The 18,024-nt window shown below is 36.5% G+C and overlaps 1 protein-coding gene across 2 annotated transcripts in view; it reads right to left on the reverse strand.

Annotated features, from left to right (window-relative positions):
• Positions 1 to 18,024, reverse strand: part of LUZP2 (leucine zipper protein 2) — a 215,419-nt gene that overhangs the window by 60,752 nt on the left and 136,643 nt on the right. For both annotated transcript variants that reach the window (XM_067295534.1, XM_067295533.1), the window contains exons 6-7: positions 7,627 to 7,689; positions 4,764 to 4,826 (exon numbers count right to left, since the gene is read on the reverse strand). In XM_067295534.1, the coding sequence (XP_067151635.1) occupies positions 4,764 to 4,826; positions 7,627 to 7,689 (126 nt within the window). The remainder of the gene's footprint in view (positions 1 to 4,763; positions 4,827 to 7,626; positions 7,690 to 18,024) is intronic.

Here is an 18,024-nt window from a genome sequence, read left to right on the forward strand (position 1 = left end):
TGACAGGCCTGTATGCACCTGCGCTCAGCCTCCTCTTATCTCCTTCTTTAAACATTGAGCTAAAGAGATTATGTTTAGCATTACGGGGGAATATAAAAGCAACAACAAAGTAAGAGCCTTTTTTGTGCTAAATAAGTTAATATATAAATAATGTTTTAGGAAAACAGTGTAGCTTTTTTAGAATGCATTTTTTAAGAAAAAAAGTTCTACAGTTCTTTAAACATAATGAAGAACCCTTTAAAATGTGTTATAATGGACTCATTTTTCAAACATAGAAGGCCAGCTGAATTCTGTAGTTGATAGCAATATTAATTCAAAAGGGTGGAAGTCATGGGTGAAGTGAATGTGTATTTGTGAAATGCTGGATTTGGGCCAAACCTGACCACCAACTGTACTCAAGTAGTTAGCAAAATTGTATTGGAAAACCTTAAACTTCTAATTCTTTGCACAAGTGTGAGCATGCAAAACAATTCTGTAAAAGACTATCAAAGATTTAAAAATACTAAATCTATTTTTTTAAACAATGTCATTTAAATTTTAATGGTTAACATACAAGTTCACTCCTAAGTCAGGTCTTTTCATCTGTAATCACTTCACCTCCTTCTCTGTAGGGAATGCAGAACAACACAGTCTACGTCACAGAAATAAGTATTTTGCAACTCCAGGAAATAGGTCTACTGTGGCATGTAATTAACTACTCCCAATAAGGAGGAAAACACATATGGTAGCATCAGTTTTACTTTAGGGGGAGGAATGGTATAAATATTTACCACATCCAGTCAGTACGATCTGAAAACAATTTCACATTATTTTGCCTTTCTTAGAGTCTATTTACCATATCAAGAGCATGGTTTAAAATGAATTTCACATATCCCAATAATGAATTGATTGGTGTAGCACTATGTGGTTCAAAGAATTTAGAAAATGGTTTTGAATATAAACGGCACACTCATAAGTACAGGTTTAGTTAAGTCTTCAGACATGTCTTTTGTCTTCTTCTACAAGATAAGTTCAGGTGTTTCCCAGACAGGGATACTTTCTTGAAACGTGCTCTGACTGAATTTCATTCAAGAAAACATTATTTTTAATCTGCCTTCTCTTTTTCATATAGGTCTGCAAATGGTTGCAAAAGACAAGCCCAAGTTTGAGCTGATGATATCATACTACTTAGTACTTAGAGGTATTATAATTATTCAGAGTTTGTAGGTACCTACTTGAGGTTATGCATTGTGCAAACGCAGCCGTAAAATTAAAGAGCTTGACTGAAAATTTGTTATTAATTATTCTTTATTCTTCTCTTCTGTCAACTATTTAAGGTTTCTGTGCAGCATGTGTTAAGGAACTGAACACTGGACCAGGAAACAGGAACTTAAATACTAATCACAATAGAGATACCGACAACCTCAATAGCCTTAAGCACATCATTTAACACAAAAGTGTCTCCCTCTAGTTATCTGTCGCATGGCATTATACCACATATATGCCACATAAGTAATCAGTTAGGTCATAAAACACTTTGAATATATAAGAACGCTATATAAATGCCAAATATAATAAACTCCTGTTTTATTTACTACCACTTGATAAGTTACTGTCACACAATGATGTTAAAAGTAGACATAATTTACTATTCACTGGAGTATTAAGGGAGAAAGCTGTCTTTCCCCCTGCCCTCCACTCCTCCTGTTCCTCTCCCACTTATTCCCCAAAGCTCTAATCAGTACAGAAAGGCATGGGCAATAATAGTTAAAAGATGCTAAGGCTCAGTAAGAACTAGTTTCTGGTAGATGTTGATCATGTAAAAAAAACCACTACTATTATCCCGCAGATCTTGACAATTAATTTCAGCAGAGAAAGCAACACGCTAATGGGCACAGACTGTAGTACTCCCTCGTGCCCTTTTGAAGTCTTACAGGCTGAAGTTTACATCCTTCTGGGGAAGTGTCATGGGAAGTTTGAAACAGTCTCAGCTATACAGAGATTGTAATTCCCTAAACTCCTCAATGAGGCACACAGAAAGCCTAAGTTAAGATTTAATGGGGTAGGGAAAAAGTGTGAAGGTGAAAGGGTAGAAGTTGTGGAACATGGTAGTAACTCGCAGCCAGGAGTTCACTGCACACTGTTCATGCTCTGTACTGGCAGAAGACTATCCATCCACAATATTGATCTTTTATCAGGAAAAAATCAGAACTTCTCAGAACAGCCTTCACAGCAATAATAGCACAAAATCCATCTAGTTGCAGGTATCAAAGCAGCTAGAAATAAAATACCACCTGTTCTAAGCAGCCTCTCTCAGATCAGACATTTAAACGTCTCTCCAACCTATACCAAAGGGATTCTATTCTATTTAGCATGTCTTACTTCAGACCTGAAACACATGCAAAACAGCATACTGAACCTACTGTTTCCTAGATCTCACATGAATATTTAGGAGGCCAGCATAAATTTGGTATTCTGTTTTCTTCAGAAACCAAAAATTATTTACTTTAGTCAGGAAAAAGACAGACAAATAAACCCTACAAAGACAATTCTGATGACACATAAAGGATATATCAAAAGAGCAAATCAGGAAGTCAATCACACACACAATTGCACACAGTCAAGAGATATTTCAACTCTTTGCCTAAGTAACAAGCTGTACTTCTCAATACGCGGAACTTCACAATCCATGTAACAATTCATCAACACCTTCCATCTAAAGTTCTTAAAGCATTTTTAGTTATATTACTTCATGATTTCCCTAAACATTTTCCCTATTTTGCAGGTAAGTGCATTTGGAGCTGGATTCATCCTACTTAATTTGGGCTCTACATTTGAGCTGATGGCCCTAGTATCCCTATATCCCTCAAGAACTATACCTGTCCAGTGTAGATAAAGTTTAAGGCAAAATTCATGTGGCCAAATATATGCATCTTCTTTAGAACAGGTTGAATTTCCTTGATTCCAGCTGCAATACTGAATTGCCAAAGATTAAAAATGAAGCCTATGGTGCAAGCATCCATAGTCCATTAGATAAGACCCACTTCTAATCACATTCACACTATCAGCATCACATCCATTATAACACAAGTTAATTCCCTCCCCTTCCCCAGCAATTCCTGATTTTTACCTCTATACCTTAGCTACTAAATTATCATTCTTGAGGATAGTTCCTCTAAACAGGCTACTGAACTAGGAATCAAGAAAAGGAGGATTTCACTTTAGGTATGTCAGTAATTTGCCATATAGCCTTTGCCAATTTATTCACTTCTTCATCCTTTCCTTCTCCTCCTCTGTAAGCTGTTTTTTCGGTGGTCAGCTTAGGGTAGGAATGCTCTCTTGTTAAGCATGACTACATGATCTCGCATAACTCAGTTCCCTTTTTGGGACGGCTACACACTAGCATAATGATAACAAGCAGATAATAGTACTGAACAATTGTACTTCAGCTAAATAAAGCAAGCCTCTACACCCAGGCTGGTTTAGAAAATATAATCTTTTCCTCTGTTCACATTCTCAATTACATCTAAATTTATTTTGAAGATAAATTTGCTATTTTTGCTAATAAGGGCTAGTATTAAAATTTAATTGCTAATAATGACTAGTATTAAAATTAATTAGATGTATAAAATGCCTATCTGTTATCTCTAAACCTATTCCCCTGGTTTGGGCCTTATGATGAGAAAAAAATGTTCTAGAAAAACCTTGGAATCAACATCTGTATGGAAAAGATTCACACTATGTATTTTAAACTGCCTGTGCTAGTACATCTTTCCAGTACTCTACATAGAATAGAGAGATAGTAGAGAGAGTTAAGTATTTCCAGAGAGCAATTTGGACCTCATATTGGGATGAATTACTTTTAAAAGAAATCTTAGTTCTAGCCACTTTGAAGATGACTACTTATCTTCAGCCTTTATGCAGGGACTAAAAGCACTACTCAATTAGCAGCCTCAGGCCAGGTGACCTGAGTCCCTCTCCTCCCTCTCCATCAGGGATTAACTCCTCCAGGTGTTAACAGGGATTTGACACCCTTCAGCAAAATGTCTGTACATTCTGCATTTTTTTTTCAAATGAGCTAGACCAGCTATTCATATGGCTTGTACACCCAAAAGACAATTCCATTTTTTTCTAGAAGCTTCAGTTTTAGTAAAGATATTTCAGCATATAATAGGAATTTGGATCCAGGGATCTAAGCAATATTCTATTGCTCAAGCTCATCACAAATGTAAAACTTTGTTTTAGGTGTTAACAGTAATTGGCATTGCAAAGGAGGACTGCTAATCAAAGGAGAAAAAAGAATTAGTAGCTGTAAAATATTCCATTGTTCAACCAGAATGATGAAAAATATTGTATAGAATCTATGGAATAGTGCAATAGATTTTGGTCACTGGCTGGCAACTAGAACATTGCTTTATGTGAGCATGTGAATACAGATGTTCATAAAGTATATATTTTCCACTACTTCTGTCTGTTTAGAAACAGACAAAGATGAAAGATTTTTTTTTAGGCTTTGGATCTTCTCTTCTTTGCTCCAGAAAGCAATTTAATAAAAAGCACTGTCCCTGTTACAGTAATTTGCAAAAAAAGCCATTGAAATAGATGATATTTCTGAAATTACATTATGGTATTATCTTTCTTTGGTGTTTTGAGCTCATTCAGTATGGTGAGAAGGAAATCTTTCCTTAGAACTACAGTAATAAAGGTAGTTATCACACTCCTAGATTACTTCAATATTACATCAACTCTAATACCTTAGCTAGCGATAGTGAAATAAAACTCACCTTAAAAATCAAATCCTTTTTCCCATAACGAAGCTCTTTCAGCTGGGCCTGGATCTTTTTTGACTGAAAGTGAGGATAATAAAATCAGTGTTTTTTTAGTTAAAACATTTACTTTTAAGAATTGGGGTGGGGAAGGGGGTGAAGAAGACAATACATTCTGACAACAGCAGAAAAAAAATCAGCTTTAAGATGCAGAAAAACAACCAAAATGAAAGTCTATTGCTTTTCCAGGGTAGCATGTCTAAAGCAGTTAAAGGTATCAAGGGAAACTTAGACTGGCAATCACCTAAAATATGTACATAAGCTAGTACTATTGTGAAGTGTCATTTGGGTTATATATTTCAGACATGAGATGTTATTAATGCTTTCCATGAATGCACAACTGAATGCAGCACCTTCACTACACAGAGTCTTCTTTTTTTTATAGTTAACTGCACTGTAGCTGCTACCATAAGTTATCATGACATCTATTCAGGTTTTACAGAGGAGAAATTTCCATAGAGTTGCACAGGTTCTGCTTTGTAATGACCAGGGATTTCCAGATGGCATTCAAATGAGGTAGGTCTTCAGTTTTCAACCACCTGCACTGAAAAAGGCAAAGTTATGCTGATTTACATCAGCTTAGGCTCTGGTTCAACCAGATTTTTACTTTAAATATCTTTACATTTGCTCTTAAAAAATAATTTCAAGTACTTTCAGTTTCCATTAGCTTTATGTATTCTATTAATATTCACTCTGGGGCTGCACAGTTCTTTCCTGGTGGCCTTTTGGCTGCACAAAGCTGGCATTTATTAGCAGGCAGAACTTCTGTCACACCTTCCCTGATGATGTCTTAAGATGACATTGATGAGCTTGTTCCAAGCAAGCTAATTATTAAACCAAGCAAATTGTGTTTTATTTTTCTGTTAGCTCTAGCACTGCTGCCAGTTTTACTGAGGAAGTAACTCCCCAAAAGGACTCCCTAAAGGACAGTTAGGGAAAAACATTTGGTAGCTTTGTTTTTTTCTGTGCTTCCAGAAAGAGGACGTACAAAGCTCACATCTTTTAGTGCAATCAGCAGGCTAAGATCATCAGTAGACTTAGTGTGATAGCTACCTCTAACCCACAGGATCTGGAAGCGTTTCCTAGGCACGTGCCCCTCTCTGCATCCTGACAGGATGCCCTAGGTTCACACCACCCTGCCTTCCTCTCTCCAGTGCACCGACTTCTTTGAGAAGAAAACCCCGGCATGCGATGTGTGTGGGATCACAGGCATGCTCCCATCTACTGAAAATCACAGGGCATACTATAACAGCACGTACAGTCTGAGAAAGCAGAATGAAAACAGAGCAATTCTATCCATGAAGGGTATCTGAACTACTAATTAAAAGGATACTGATTTCACATAGTTATAACGCCTGGTGAATTGTACATACAGTACTTAAAGGGCAGTAAACGCACTGTATTTCTCTGGGCTACTCCGCTTAACTCTGCAAAATGACAAATAAATACTTCTGTAGCATCTTTAATTGTTCTAATGGCACTAACCCACTTAAAAGCCATGTTTTTGCCAGGATGATCCATAAAGTCTGAAATTCTTAAGCTTAAAAATACATTCACGGTCTGTTGCCATGAGTTTAGTTAGCACAGATTTTGGTTTCCTGAAATTTTCTGACAGCAAGGCTTGGCACACTACACTAAATATAAAATAATTCTAGACTTCTTCCTCAGCATTGTGCACATTTATGTTACAAATATTAAAGCAGATATAATCACGGAAGAGATCTTCAAGTTAATTATCAAACATTCAAGATGTTTTGCAGCTAGGAAAAGCAAACTTTAAAAAGAGTGGAAACAGAAAGCTATGTTACACACTGACAAATTTTTAGCAGTAAACAAGGGAAGAAAATATATTTGTATTCAAATACTGTGGCACGTTTGAAAACAACAACGCTGATACAGGAAGATAACAGAGATTTAGACAAGCTAGCAAAGAAATATTATTTCTTACTGTTGAGGATTTCTCAGAAACGTTGTAGATCTTCATTTAGGGTAAATAGCTCATATAATTAGAAACCACTCTATGAATTCATAACTTCTGACTTTTAAAACAGAGTCTTTATTGAGAAAAACACATTCAGCCACTTTTTTTAACTCTAACATTCATAATTAAAGTGTTATGTTTCTGCTTCATTCTAGGAAGGTAAAATGACTTTCACAGGAGTTATATATGCAAAAAAGGTGGCTAAAGGGAGTAAATCAAATTCATATGTAGTAATATCCACTTTCATGAAAAGGGGAGTAGCTAAGTGTCTGCTCACATGAATACAGTTAAGTGGACATTTAAGTAGCCGCAAAAAAAACAGGGGTGCTGTATCATCAACTATCTTTGCTACCTGTTCAGTGAAGGGGAGACTTTTTTCCTACGTTTTACAAAATGACATTCTTTTCTTCGAATAATGAAACATTCTAAGGATCAGTAATAATAAATCTTTCCCATCTCTGCAAACTATTCAAAAAAGGCACTTTGTCTTATTCTAAAAAGATTCTTCTCTTATTCTAGGCATGGGTGGTCATCGAAAGAAAATCAGTTTTATATATATTACAGAGGTACATCTACAAAGTTATATATGGTTTTCATAAGCATGCCCAAACTTTAGTGTATTTGTCCAAAACTGGAAGTTTCAGCTCATTTTCCAAAATATGTAAGTCACTTCCAGTGCAGTCACAGAAATGGGCTGAGATGCAAGAGTTTTATGAACACTCATAGTACATGCATAGTATATAATGTGTAGTATATATGTCAGAACCTCTGTATGAAAGCCATTGCAGCAAGCTTCTTTCTGGGTATGTTACATTTAAAATAGAAAGGACCACTACTTACCTCTTCTGCATGAATACCACAAAGCTTGTTTCCTGACAGGAGCTTGTTTTTGAGGCTTTTGTTCTGAGAAAGGAAAAAAACAGTTTTATTACTGAGAGTTATTGAAATATTAGGGATACCTTAAATATTTTATCATACTGGTTTTATTTTATATATGAATAACATCTTCAAGTCACCAGTGAAAACACAAATAAAAAGAAAAGCTAAATGTATCACAACACAGTAGTATCCTTTCTTACAAGATTCCGAAAGTCTATGACTTTGCATTAACACATGCTTTCACAGAAACAGGACTGCACATAGAAAACTTCCAAAACACTCTAGCAATTGAAAGCAATTTAGATTGGATATGCTGAGGTAAAAAGGCAAGAAAAAAAAAAACCAAATCCTTATCTGGTGTCAGCTGCATAACTGAACATCATTTTCAGTAAATCACTACAAAAACTGAATAATAGTATTAAGGATCTCAACAACTCAACCTTGATGACCAAATTCATGTGTTTTTTTTTTAAATTAAATTTCATAATTTAGAACCACAAGTAATCAAAAAATTTAAAAGGCTAGATAACTGATAGCATTTCCCCCATTCAAGATTCTTTTCCATGTAGCAGTTTTAACTATATTTCTTCTCATTTACAGTGGGGGGGAAGGGGGGAAGAGAACTTTGACAAAATGAACTATCAATAGGCTGATAATTCTTTCTGTACTCTTCACTCATCCTCTAGTTGAAAGTCAAGGGTAGAGATTTCTCTGCTGTGTGAACAGCTGTTTGAAGACTTTTAAATATTGAATATGCAGATACTCAAGCGCTGAACATAACATGCTAAAAAAACAAAAACAAAAAAAAATCCTCCTGTGCTAACAAACTGTAAACATTCATAAACCTAGGCCATTGTATTTCAGAAATGCATACTTATTACTCAATGGCAATATCATTCTTTAATATTATGCAGAAGAACATCCTGGCATTTTAGAAGTAACATTAATTGGATTCAGTACATCAGTTCAAATTTAGGTCCACATCCCAGTGAAACACAAAACCTTACTTCCAGAATTAGAAACTTGGCGTTTTTCTTGAAAAAACTTATTTATTAAAGCCAATGCAAAGAAATTCCCACTCCATTTGAAGCTTCGTTTGCACAGTTCCAAAATAATGAGAAGATATGACATCATCTCATACATATTTCACTGTTGCTACCTACCAGGCGCTAACACACACTGCCACAGAAACAATAAATCATTTCAAGCTGTTTGACAGAGGTGTTCACAACTCTGTAACGCAATAAGCGGCAACTGGGATATTACTTTGAATGAGACAAGCCAGATTCTGCCTCTCACGAAACAGGATTTGCAAAGGGCTGGGTGCACAAGGAGGGAAAACAAGTGCTCTTCTCCAAAGTCTCACAGTCTGTTTTGTTCTTTATTCTACAGTAAGGTAGTAGCTCCAACCAGACCTGCACCTTCTTGTACTAACCACTGTATAAATAAAGAACAAGACAACTGACTCAGCTCAGAGGAAATCATGTAGCCGAGACAAGAAGAAGAAAGATAAATGAGAAAGAAACCAGTGAGACGAAGCACACCCAGAGCATCTATTAACCACCAGGGGTACAATTAAAGAGCGATGTGGTACTGTGATCACACATTAAGAGTGATTGGTTTCAGATAAAAGATCAACATGGTCTCTCGGGGTGACTGCCAAGCAGAAGCACCAGAAGGCACCGGCTCACTAGGGAGCTGCACTTTCCGCTGGCCCCAGCAGTCAGCTCATCGCTGTGTTTTGACTAACTGGCTTCATTAATCCCCAGGCTCCCTAAAGCCAGACAACGGTCAGTTCAGATAACAGATAGACTATTCCTATATTCCAGAACAAGAGTAAGAATGAGTTGTAAACTACACATTTTTACTCATTTATCTTCCTTTTGTCCAGTATAAATGACTTTAAGAAATACTTTTATTAATACATTAACAGTTTCTAATTAACTTCCATATGTGCTGCTTTGCAAAGGCCCTGCTGCAACACAGATTGTCCAGACCTGAATGCCTTGTACCTCAAAAGGACATAAATTGTATTAGGTGGCTGTAAGGATTTCCAAAATTCATGCCAAAGTAGTCTGGCAAAGGAATACAGTTTGAAAATATTTTCCATTAGATGGACTCCATTTTGGATATTTAGCTATTTTCAACACGATTTAACAATCCTGTATTATTACCCAGCCCACTAGCAACAAAACAAAATTTTGGGTTACCAGAATTCAGGCAAAAAAAAGATAATTTAGTCTACAGTTGTGTTTATAAATAAGAGTGAGCATTAAAGGTTACAGTTATCAAAGGCATAAGGAGGAACTTGCCAGAGGTAGCTGACAACTTCTTCCTTAGAGTTGGAGTGGGTTTTTGTTAAAATAGATGACACTAACAAGTACAGCTCTGCATCTGGATTAATACTGATAATTTTCCATAGCAACATGTGAAGCATGCCAGTAAAGACAGGTGAAGTATATCTGAGCCTGATTTGATCAGGATTCTGATTTAAATTGTGCAAAATAAAGAGTCTAATCATGTACATATTCCATTAGCTTGCTAGAAAGGGGCTATTCAAAATCAGATCAATTAATCAGAGAGAATTTTAGTTTATAAATGCTTATGAAGTCAGGACAGAAGTTCCAAGTTAAGTCTTAGGTAAGGATTCAAGAAGAGGTTTCTTATTTTCCTTTCAGGCATCCTTTAAAGAACAACAAATAATAAGAACAACAAGAAATAAGTTAAACTAACTAGAGTTTTACACAGTTATAGTTTCAAACATTTTATTTGTTATGAGGTACTTAACTGAAAAAGGTCTTAGATATTTCAAGTTTAATAACCTGTATACATTTATAAAATGAATCAGGTATCCATAAACATGTCTTTAATAGCCTCTATTAAAATAGCCTCTAAAAATAGCCTCTAACATACAGTAATGATTTGAATTAGATATAGCTTTTTAGATTTACAGAAAGGATACCATTATATCCAAATGAAATATGTAGTTAAATATATTTGAACTGCTTGAAAAAGCTTAAAGGAGAAACTGCTAGCTGAAGTGTTTGCATGCAAACATATCATTAAGCCAAGTTAGCTACTGTAATATCTACATTCCTCGTTTACTACATCTGCTGCAATCATTTGCAGCAGTAGCTTCAGTGCATCCCTCAACTCAGGTGCAGAAACTGCTGGCGTTGCTTGCCATATGGGAAGAGACAACGGTTCCTGCACATGCATTTGATACTTTCCTGCTATATCCACTCAACAACTAATAGTACAGCGCATGACTGCAGTGTCTATCACTGACTTCTAGAAAAGCAGCGAGAACTTTCAATGACAAATTGTCATATTTGTTAGCACAGTCTTTACAGAACTCCCCTACTGAAAATAAGCTTTCTGCCATGGTCCTAGACAGATGTGTCAGTCCCTGGGCATATTTTTTCCTTCTCTCTTTTACTTTATACTGAGATAAAATAAGAATCCAAACAAAATAGTGACTGTTATCCCCAGTATATGAGACCAGGCCTATCAGAACCTGAATTCATTATCAGGATTATGGACAGGAATCCTATATTTAGGTTGCTTAAAGATCTCCCACAAGAAGACTGATGTAAAAGCCCATACAAGAGGCTGCAGCACCTTGGTTGTTTGACAGTGTGCCTCCGGAACCTGGAAAAAAAAACCTTGTTCCCTTGGCTAAAGAGGTACACGATCTTTTTTATCCTAAAATTCTGAAAATAATCACTTCATTTCTGTCATTTATTCTCCTGAAGGAAATGTCAGCAACAAGCCAAAATAATCACCAAAAGAGATGCATCCATGTTATTACAAAAGCAGCAATATACTTCTTATCACCACAGACCTCTCCAAAGCATGAAGGGAGAGAGGGAAGAAAAACATAGCGAGATATTCATGACCATCTAAGAAACCATGGTGACATGGTTCTTTCTTTTCATGCTGTTAGAAAATTTGACTATCTCGCATCTCAATAAAATTCAGTTCTCCTTCCCTCTCCTCAGCTCCTCCCTACAATTTCAATGTAAAATGGGTAGAAGATGAGAAAGTTTGGTTTGGTACAATTTATTTTTTAATTCCTCTCTCCCTATTAGAAAACATGGACAAATAGACTTAAAAGGAAAAGCACAAATTAAACACCTAAAAGTTAAATAGAAGCACATTTATGATCACAGTTTTAGTTCATTCACTTTCTGCAAACCCTTTTTAATAAAGTCATTAATTATATAGCCACATATTGTATTTTTTATAATATCCCCTCCTCATTCAAAATATAGAATAAATACTTCAGGAGGCAAGAGTTGTGGTTATTCAGGCATCGATAAATTTGCCATTCGCTGATGTCTGAGTTCTTGACTTTGAAAGTTAATATGTATTGATACATTATTTTCCTAGGTACTATGATTCAGAGTCAAATATATAAGCTTCTATTTGTGACAAACTAGCTATTTAAAAGGGTTTATCATTGTTGCAAATCTGATTTTATAGTTTAACATTTATCTGACATACCACATACCATATTTACAGAAGGATAAAATTATGTCTTTGATGAAAATAGCACAAGTTATCTGTCGGAGTGGGAGACGGACCCGGAGTAACGATGAGTCTCAATGTGAGTATGATCGTTCTCCCTTTATTCAAGCTTTTACAGAGTATATATAGACAGGCAATAAGAGCACGTAATAGCGATAGCTATATGATTGGCTCACAATCTTTGTTCACGCGCCTAGAGCGGATATACGATTGGTGCAGGATTGCTGTTCACGCGGAGAGGTCTGTCGACTTGTTTACCTCCTTGTAGCTTCCTTCTTTTGTGCTGTTCAAGGACAGCTCGCATAGATGTGGGATCCTCCCTCCATCGTGAAGACAGGATTGCTCACTTCTAAGAGATCATGCCCCTTTTCACTTAACCATTCTTCCACAGTTATCCAGTGTCATTTTTTGAAATTAGGATATCTTGATCTATATCCACATAGATGAGTGGTTTATCCTCTCATGTTGATGTTTCATTATATGGAACACCCATACTAGCTACTGGAAATAGTACTGGGAGCTCAATTCAGGATTTTTATTATTTGATACAGAATTCACAATCCATTTGAGAAGTGTGATAAGGTGTTGCCATGCGTTGTTCAGTGGACAAACTACACCATGCAGATATCATCAATACAAGACAAGTTAATGTTGTCTGCTAGCCTTTGAAAGTGCGAGGACACAGAGTACGTTCATGCAGAGAAAATCACTCTCTCTCAGAAAATTATTCCCAGCAATCAACATCAATCTAGACATTTTATCTGAGGTCTGACAGCAGTTATTTGTTGTATATAAGATAAATTTGGCTCTGCCTCCCCTTGATGAATAGTGCAAATCAAATCATGCTGAGCCCCTGCTCATCTCTGGAACATTTCTTATGGGAATCCTATGAAAACAAAACAAAACCAAAAACTGGACGGTGCTCAGCAAGAGTGTCAGGGCCAATTGCCAAGATGAACTGTTTTCCATTTCCTGTTAAACAAAAGCTGTTCACTGAGCCCTTAGGTGAGAAAGCAGAAGACAACAATGGAACAAAATCAAATATCTGGACATATCTGATATCACAATGTACTGGTACCCATTTTGTTTTGAATATTAGCTTTGTATTTCAGGACATTGAAAAAATGTTTTATATAGCATGAATTCGTGAGCCTGCTTTAATCCCAGCAGGGTTGGCTCAGCCCTTCATCTTCCTGAGACAGATAAATTGAGGTCCCTGCACTTTGCTGTGTGAGGTTATTTCAGATAAGACCTTATGAACTGCAGTTCTATCTTTTCCTTAAGGGCAGTGAAGATATTTTGACATTTCTGTAAGAGTTTGTCTTGATATTCTTGAGGACACTTGGTTTTCTTTCCCCCCACAGGTTTTCAGTGGTCTGTGTGCCAAACAGCTGAAGGACTCTGCCCCATCTTAGTATTGACTATGCATACGGGAACTGTACACTTCCCAGACGTGTCTGGATATCAACTCAGCACTATCCTTCTAGCTCTGCATTCAAGGGAAAAGCCTGCTCTCACCAAAGCAAGACTACTGCTGCTTAGTGCCGCAGAAACGTCGACTGAGGCCTCCACCCTTGAAGTCTGCAGGAGGCAAGCGTAATGCAAAACCTGACAGCCGAGCTGTGCAACCTCCCTGCACACACCTCGCGGGGCAGTTGCTCTAAGCTTACATGTATCTGCACTTTTAATGGCTTTTTTTCCCCCCACCCCTTCTTCTTCATGTAACCTGGCCCATAAAAACATCCTGGAAACTGATCTGTCTTGGTATCAGACATCTGGTGTTATGTGAATTACGTATTTTCTGAAATACTCTGGATCGTTCAGGCTGAACCTTGCTAAGTCAGTGTGAAATAGTTGCAGCTCCTGGAAGCATTTCTTCAAGAAAACATTTCTGAAGCATTGTTAGGGATGATATTATACAGTTCTTACTCTCTTACATTAAGAAAAAGGCACATAAATGCAAGCTTCTGCAGAAACAGTATATGTTTCTTTTGCTCTGCATACCTACCATTTCTAACATTCTTTTCTCTGGAATTTCAGGTAGCCCAAATTATTGCTAATTTTCATGAGTGTCTTAGTTGCTGCCAGTAGCCCAGAACACTGCACAAAATCTGACGCATCTAAACTACCTCACCGTTTCTTTAAGGCAATGTATCTAAATTCATGCTTTAAGATTCAGCAAACTCTTAATCAACTTATGCAGATGGCCAAACCAATTCTCTAACACCTGTGTTTTTGATGGCTTAAAAAGAAAGAAAGAAAAGGCTATTGTGATGCTCCAGCTCAACTGAAGAGGTTGATAAGCAACACAAAAATCTACTAGTGAGCTTTTAGCAGGAGTTTTGTGTTGGGTGGCACATGACACAAGTACAATTATTTAGAACCAGATCATTTCCATGAATCCCCAGCCATGCAAGAGAATCACAGCCACAAACACATTATTTTAGTGTACTAAGCAGAAATTGTTGATTTCTTCCAATCACTAAGATGGAATAACTTGTGTTCCAGGAAAAGCAAACAGAGGAAAGGAAGTGCAGAGTCAGGAAACATACCTAGGCACTGAGGGCTTCTTTCTGAGAAAAAACAGGGATTCTGTTTGTACCCTTCCATCTTTGTGCATATATGATAATTGCATGTAGTGACAGCTTAAGTGTATACGAAGATCTTGTGTCAAAATAAGCAATTCCTCACCCCTGAGGCACAATAAGTATTCCTCAAATACATCAATTCTTTTCTCAAACATAATATGGCATAGATTGCAATCATAGATTACAAATCATAGTAAGAACATTAAATTCACTAATCCATTTTCTGCAATAGTGCCCAATGTGTAACACGCTATTGTACAAAACCAAAATGCAACTCCACTGTCTGCTATCTGTAATATATCAGCTATCTAACATTTGCCAGATGACGACACCCATAACTTTAGGCAACTGCTTTTACATGCACCACTGCTACTCAAGTGCTGCATTATGTTAAGTTTCTTGCAGGTAGCTTTTGCTATTGCTGTGCATCACCTCCAAATCTCTCTGTAAATGAAGATGTTTGTTTTACACTATTGAAGTGGCACAAGGCTGTCTGAATTTCTCTCAGCCATGGCTACAATCAGCATTTTGCTGCATCATAAATAGCTGCTGTAAAAATCACAGCACAATGTTAAATGAACTACAGTAAGGAGTAAGTATTGAAGGAGATATAGAATAAAAGGCTTTCTATAAATTTTGAGTATGTGTTTTTTTTGAAATCTCTCTTTAGCTCTAAATATACATATGAGTGAAAGTAAATGTATATTTTTAAATTCATAACAAACTAAACACACATTGATTTTACAATAACAACCACACTTCCTGCTGTGAGCTGCCCCACTATGCAACTTCTTGTATTGGATCCATTATGGACAGTAAATTGTCAGTCACATTCCTATCTGATCATGCAAAAAACTTGGAAGCATAGCACGATCAGAAAAAAATAGCAGTACATGTTGAGATTTGATTCCATCCTATTTATGCAATAGATTAGCGTGTAATTAGGGCCTGCCTACCACTGAAACGGAAGTGGCAGCTTAGAGACAGTTAGAAGTTTTGCCGTAGCTTAAAAATTTATTTAATATATTGCATAATAATTACTGAAATAGTTATGCAAACATAAAATCATTCATCTGTGATCTAGCCCTCCCAAATATATGTTCTTTTCCCTGAATCCTTTCATGTATTTGAACTTTTTAATGTTTCCACACAGAAAGTCTAAATTCTGACTATTCAATAAAAGCTCAAACTTACTAAAATTAATGGTTTAACTGGAATTTGTCTCTCTAATGCACAGTATCCTTGATCCCTTGAAGTGAATATGATTGCTTAATGACCTCACATGAACATTTAACTCACAATCCAGTTGCCATTATTATTAGTGTTAGTATTGACATCACTGAAGTGCCTAGATACCTATTTATCCACAGATCTATGGTTCTTTTTCTGTCTGAGACTTCACAGGTAAATACAGGAGCATCAGACTAACTTGAGACTACTCCCCCCTGCCCCAGATAAAGCATTTCAGTGTTCTTCAAAGGCAGTTTGATTTAAGATGGTCTCTGCTGCTATTCACTGACAATTCATTGGAAGCCTAAGCAGGACCAGAGAACTGCTCTTTTGTTAAAACTTTATGATTTTTAAATAATGAGTTAAGATGCTGATTTTCCATAGCAATATTTTATACTGAAAATGTGCAATGGGATCTAAGGAACCAAGCGACTTTAGGGCTCAATAATTTGTAATTGTTATTAGAAATTCTTGTGCTCTGAAGTTTACAAAGCTATAACTTAATTCCAGAGAAATTCATAATGCAATTACTCAGGCTCTAATGACAATTATCTGGCAGTCTCTGGGACAAGCTGCTCTTCAGGTAAACAAATGGCTGAAAAGCTCTTTAAAAATTCAGGTCTTATTAAAGATACTAAGTTTAGTAAACATACTACCTTTAAAGATGTGGGCTGTGCTTTTTTGTACTCTTTAGTCTGTATTTTCAATTGCATGTCTCCAAGCGAACACCAGTTTTGCCCTCTACAGCTATCATCTAAGGTAAGACTTGTTTCTTGTCCAGTGCTTACAATCAAAATCACTTGGAGAAGGATGCCAGCCCAGGACGCCAGGATTCATTCTGAGAATGGCCCTTTGGGAGCTCTACTCACTCCTGTTGTTTGCCAGGAGTTTAGGGTCTTCGCTGTGACCTGCAAGTAATTCTCCTCTCTCACTCTCACCTTCATGTACCAAAAAAAGCACTTGAATCAGATCTGCACTGTAAAAGGAAACTGACGGTACATTGATACTTCTCTAGTACTTTGGAGATTGTTTCACCCTTCCTTAACCCCAAACTTCCTTCTTTTTATCTCATGTAACTCAAATTTGAGTTACTTCAGATTTACTAAAAAAAAGCATCTGAATATTAGCTTTCCCCCAACGCTTGCAAATATGTACCCACAGATGACAAAAAAAAATTGTTTTTAGACAAAGCAGCTTCCAGAATGACTATTATTGTTTTCAGGGTTAGGATGCATTATCAAATATTGGTACATGCAATCATTTTATGTATGTTTTAACCATTTAACTGAAATTAAATTTAAAAAAGTTACCAGTCATATAGGTCTAATTATAAATAAATAAATAAATAAAATAAAACAACTTCTCGTCACACAGAATCAGGGCTATATTCTGATGTTAGAGAACTGAATTAGTGTACTTGGCCAGGTATTTTCTTTCAGGGTATTTTTGCTTTTGGAATTCAAGTGATCAGGGCCATTTGTTTTCCTCATTTCTGAGTAAAGATAGGTCATGACGGGAAAATGATGGGCAAAAAGATTTCTTGGACTGATTTAATTTTCAATTAAACCTTTCCAGTCATTTCAACAAGACTCTAGTATAGGAAAGCAAATGCCTTTTATTAGTCTTTCCATGTCAGATATTCTAATTAAAAACATAGCAACAGACTAAATACAGATTCCGGTTTACAGGATTTATTTCTGAAATGAGGAGTAATTGCCTATGTCATGTAGGATTATCTAGAGAAGAGCCTGACAATTCTTTGATCTTTCCCTTTGATAGAGGTGGCTGAGTGCTCCAGGGATTGTTTGTGGGATCAGTAAAGCAGAGCACCTGGTTAGGTAGATATTGGCCTAAAGCTTCTTCTTTTCATTTGTTTGACATTTGTGAACAGAATGGTCAAGAGGAGCAACTACTGCTGCATGCTGCAGGTTACGCTAAAACAAAACAAAACATTAAAAACGCCTTTGACAGCTCTACTAAGGCAAGGTGATAGAAATGAAGAGAGCATTCT

The sequence above is a fragment of the Apteryx mantelli genome, chromosome 4, assembly GCF_036417845.1.
Source record: "Apteryx mantelli isolate bAptMan1 chromosome 4, bAptMan1.hap1, whole genome shotgun sequence".
NCBI lineage: Eukaryota > Metazoa > Chordata > Aves > Apterygiformes > Apterygidae > Apteryx > Apteryx mantelli.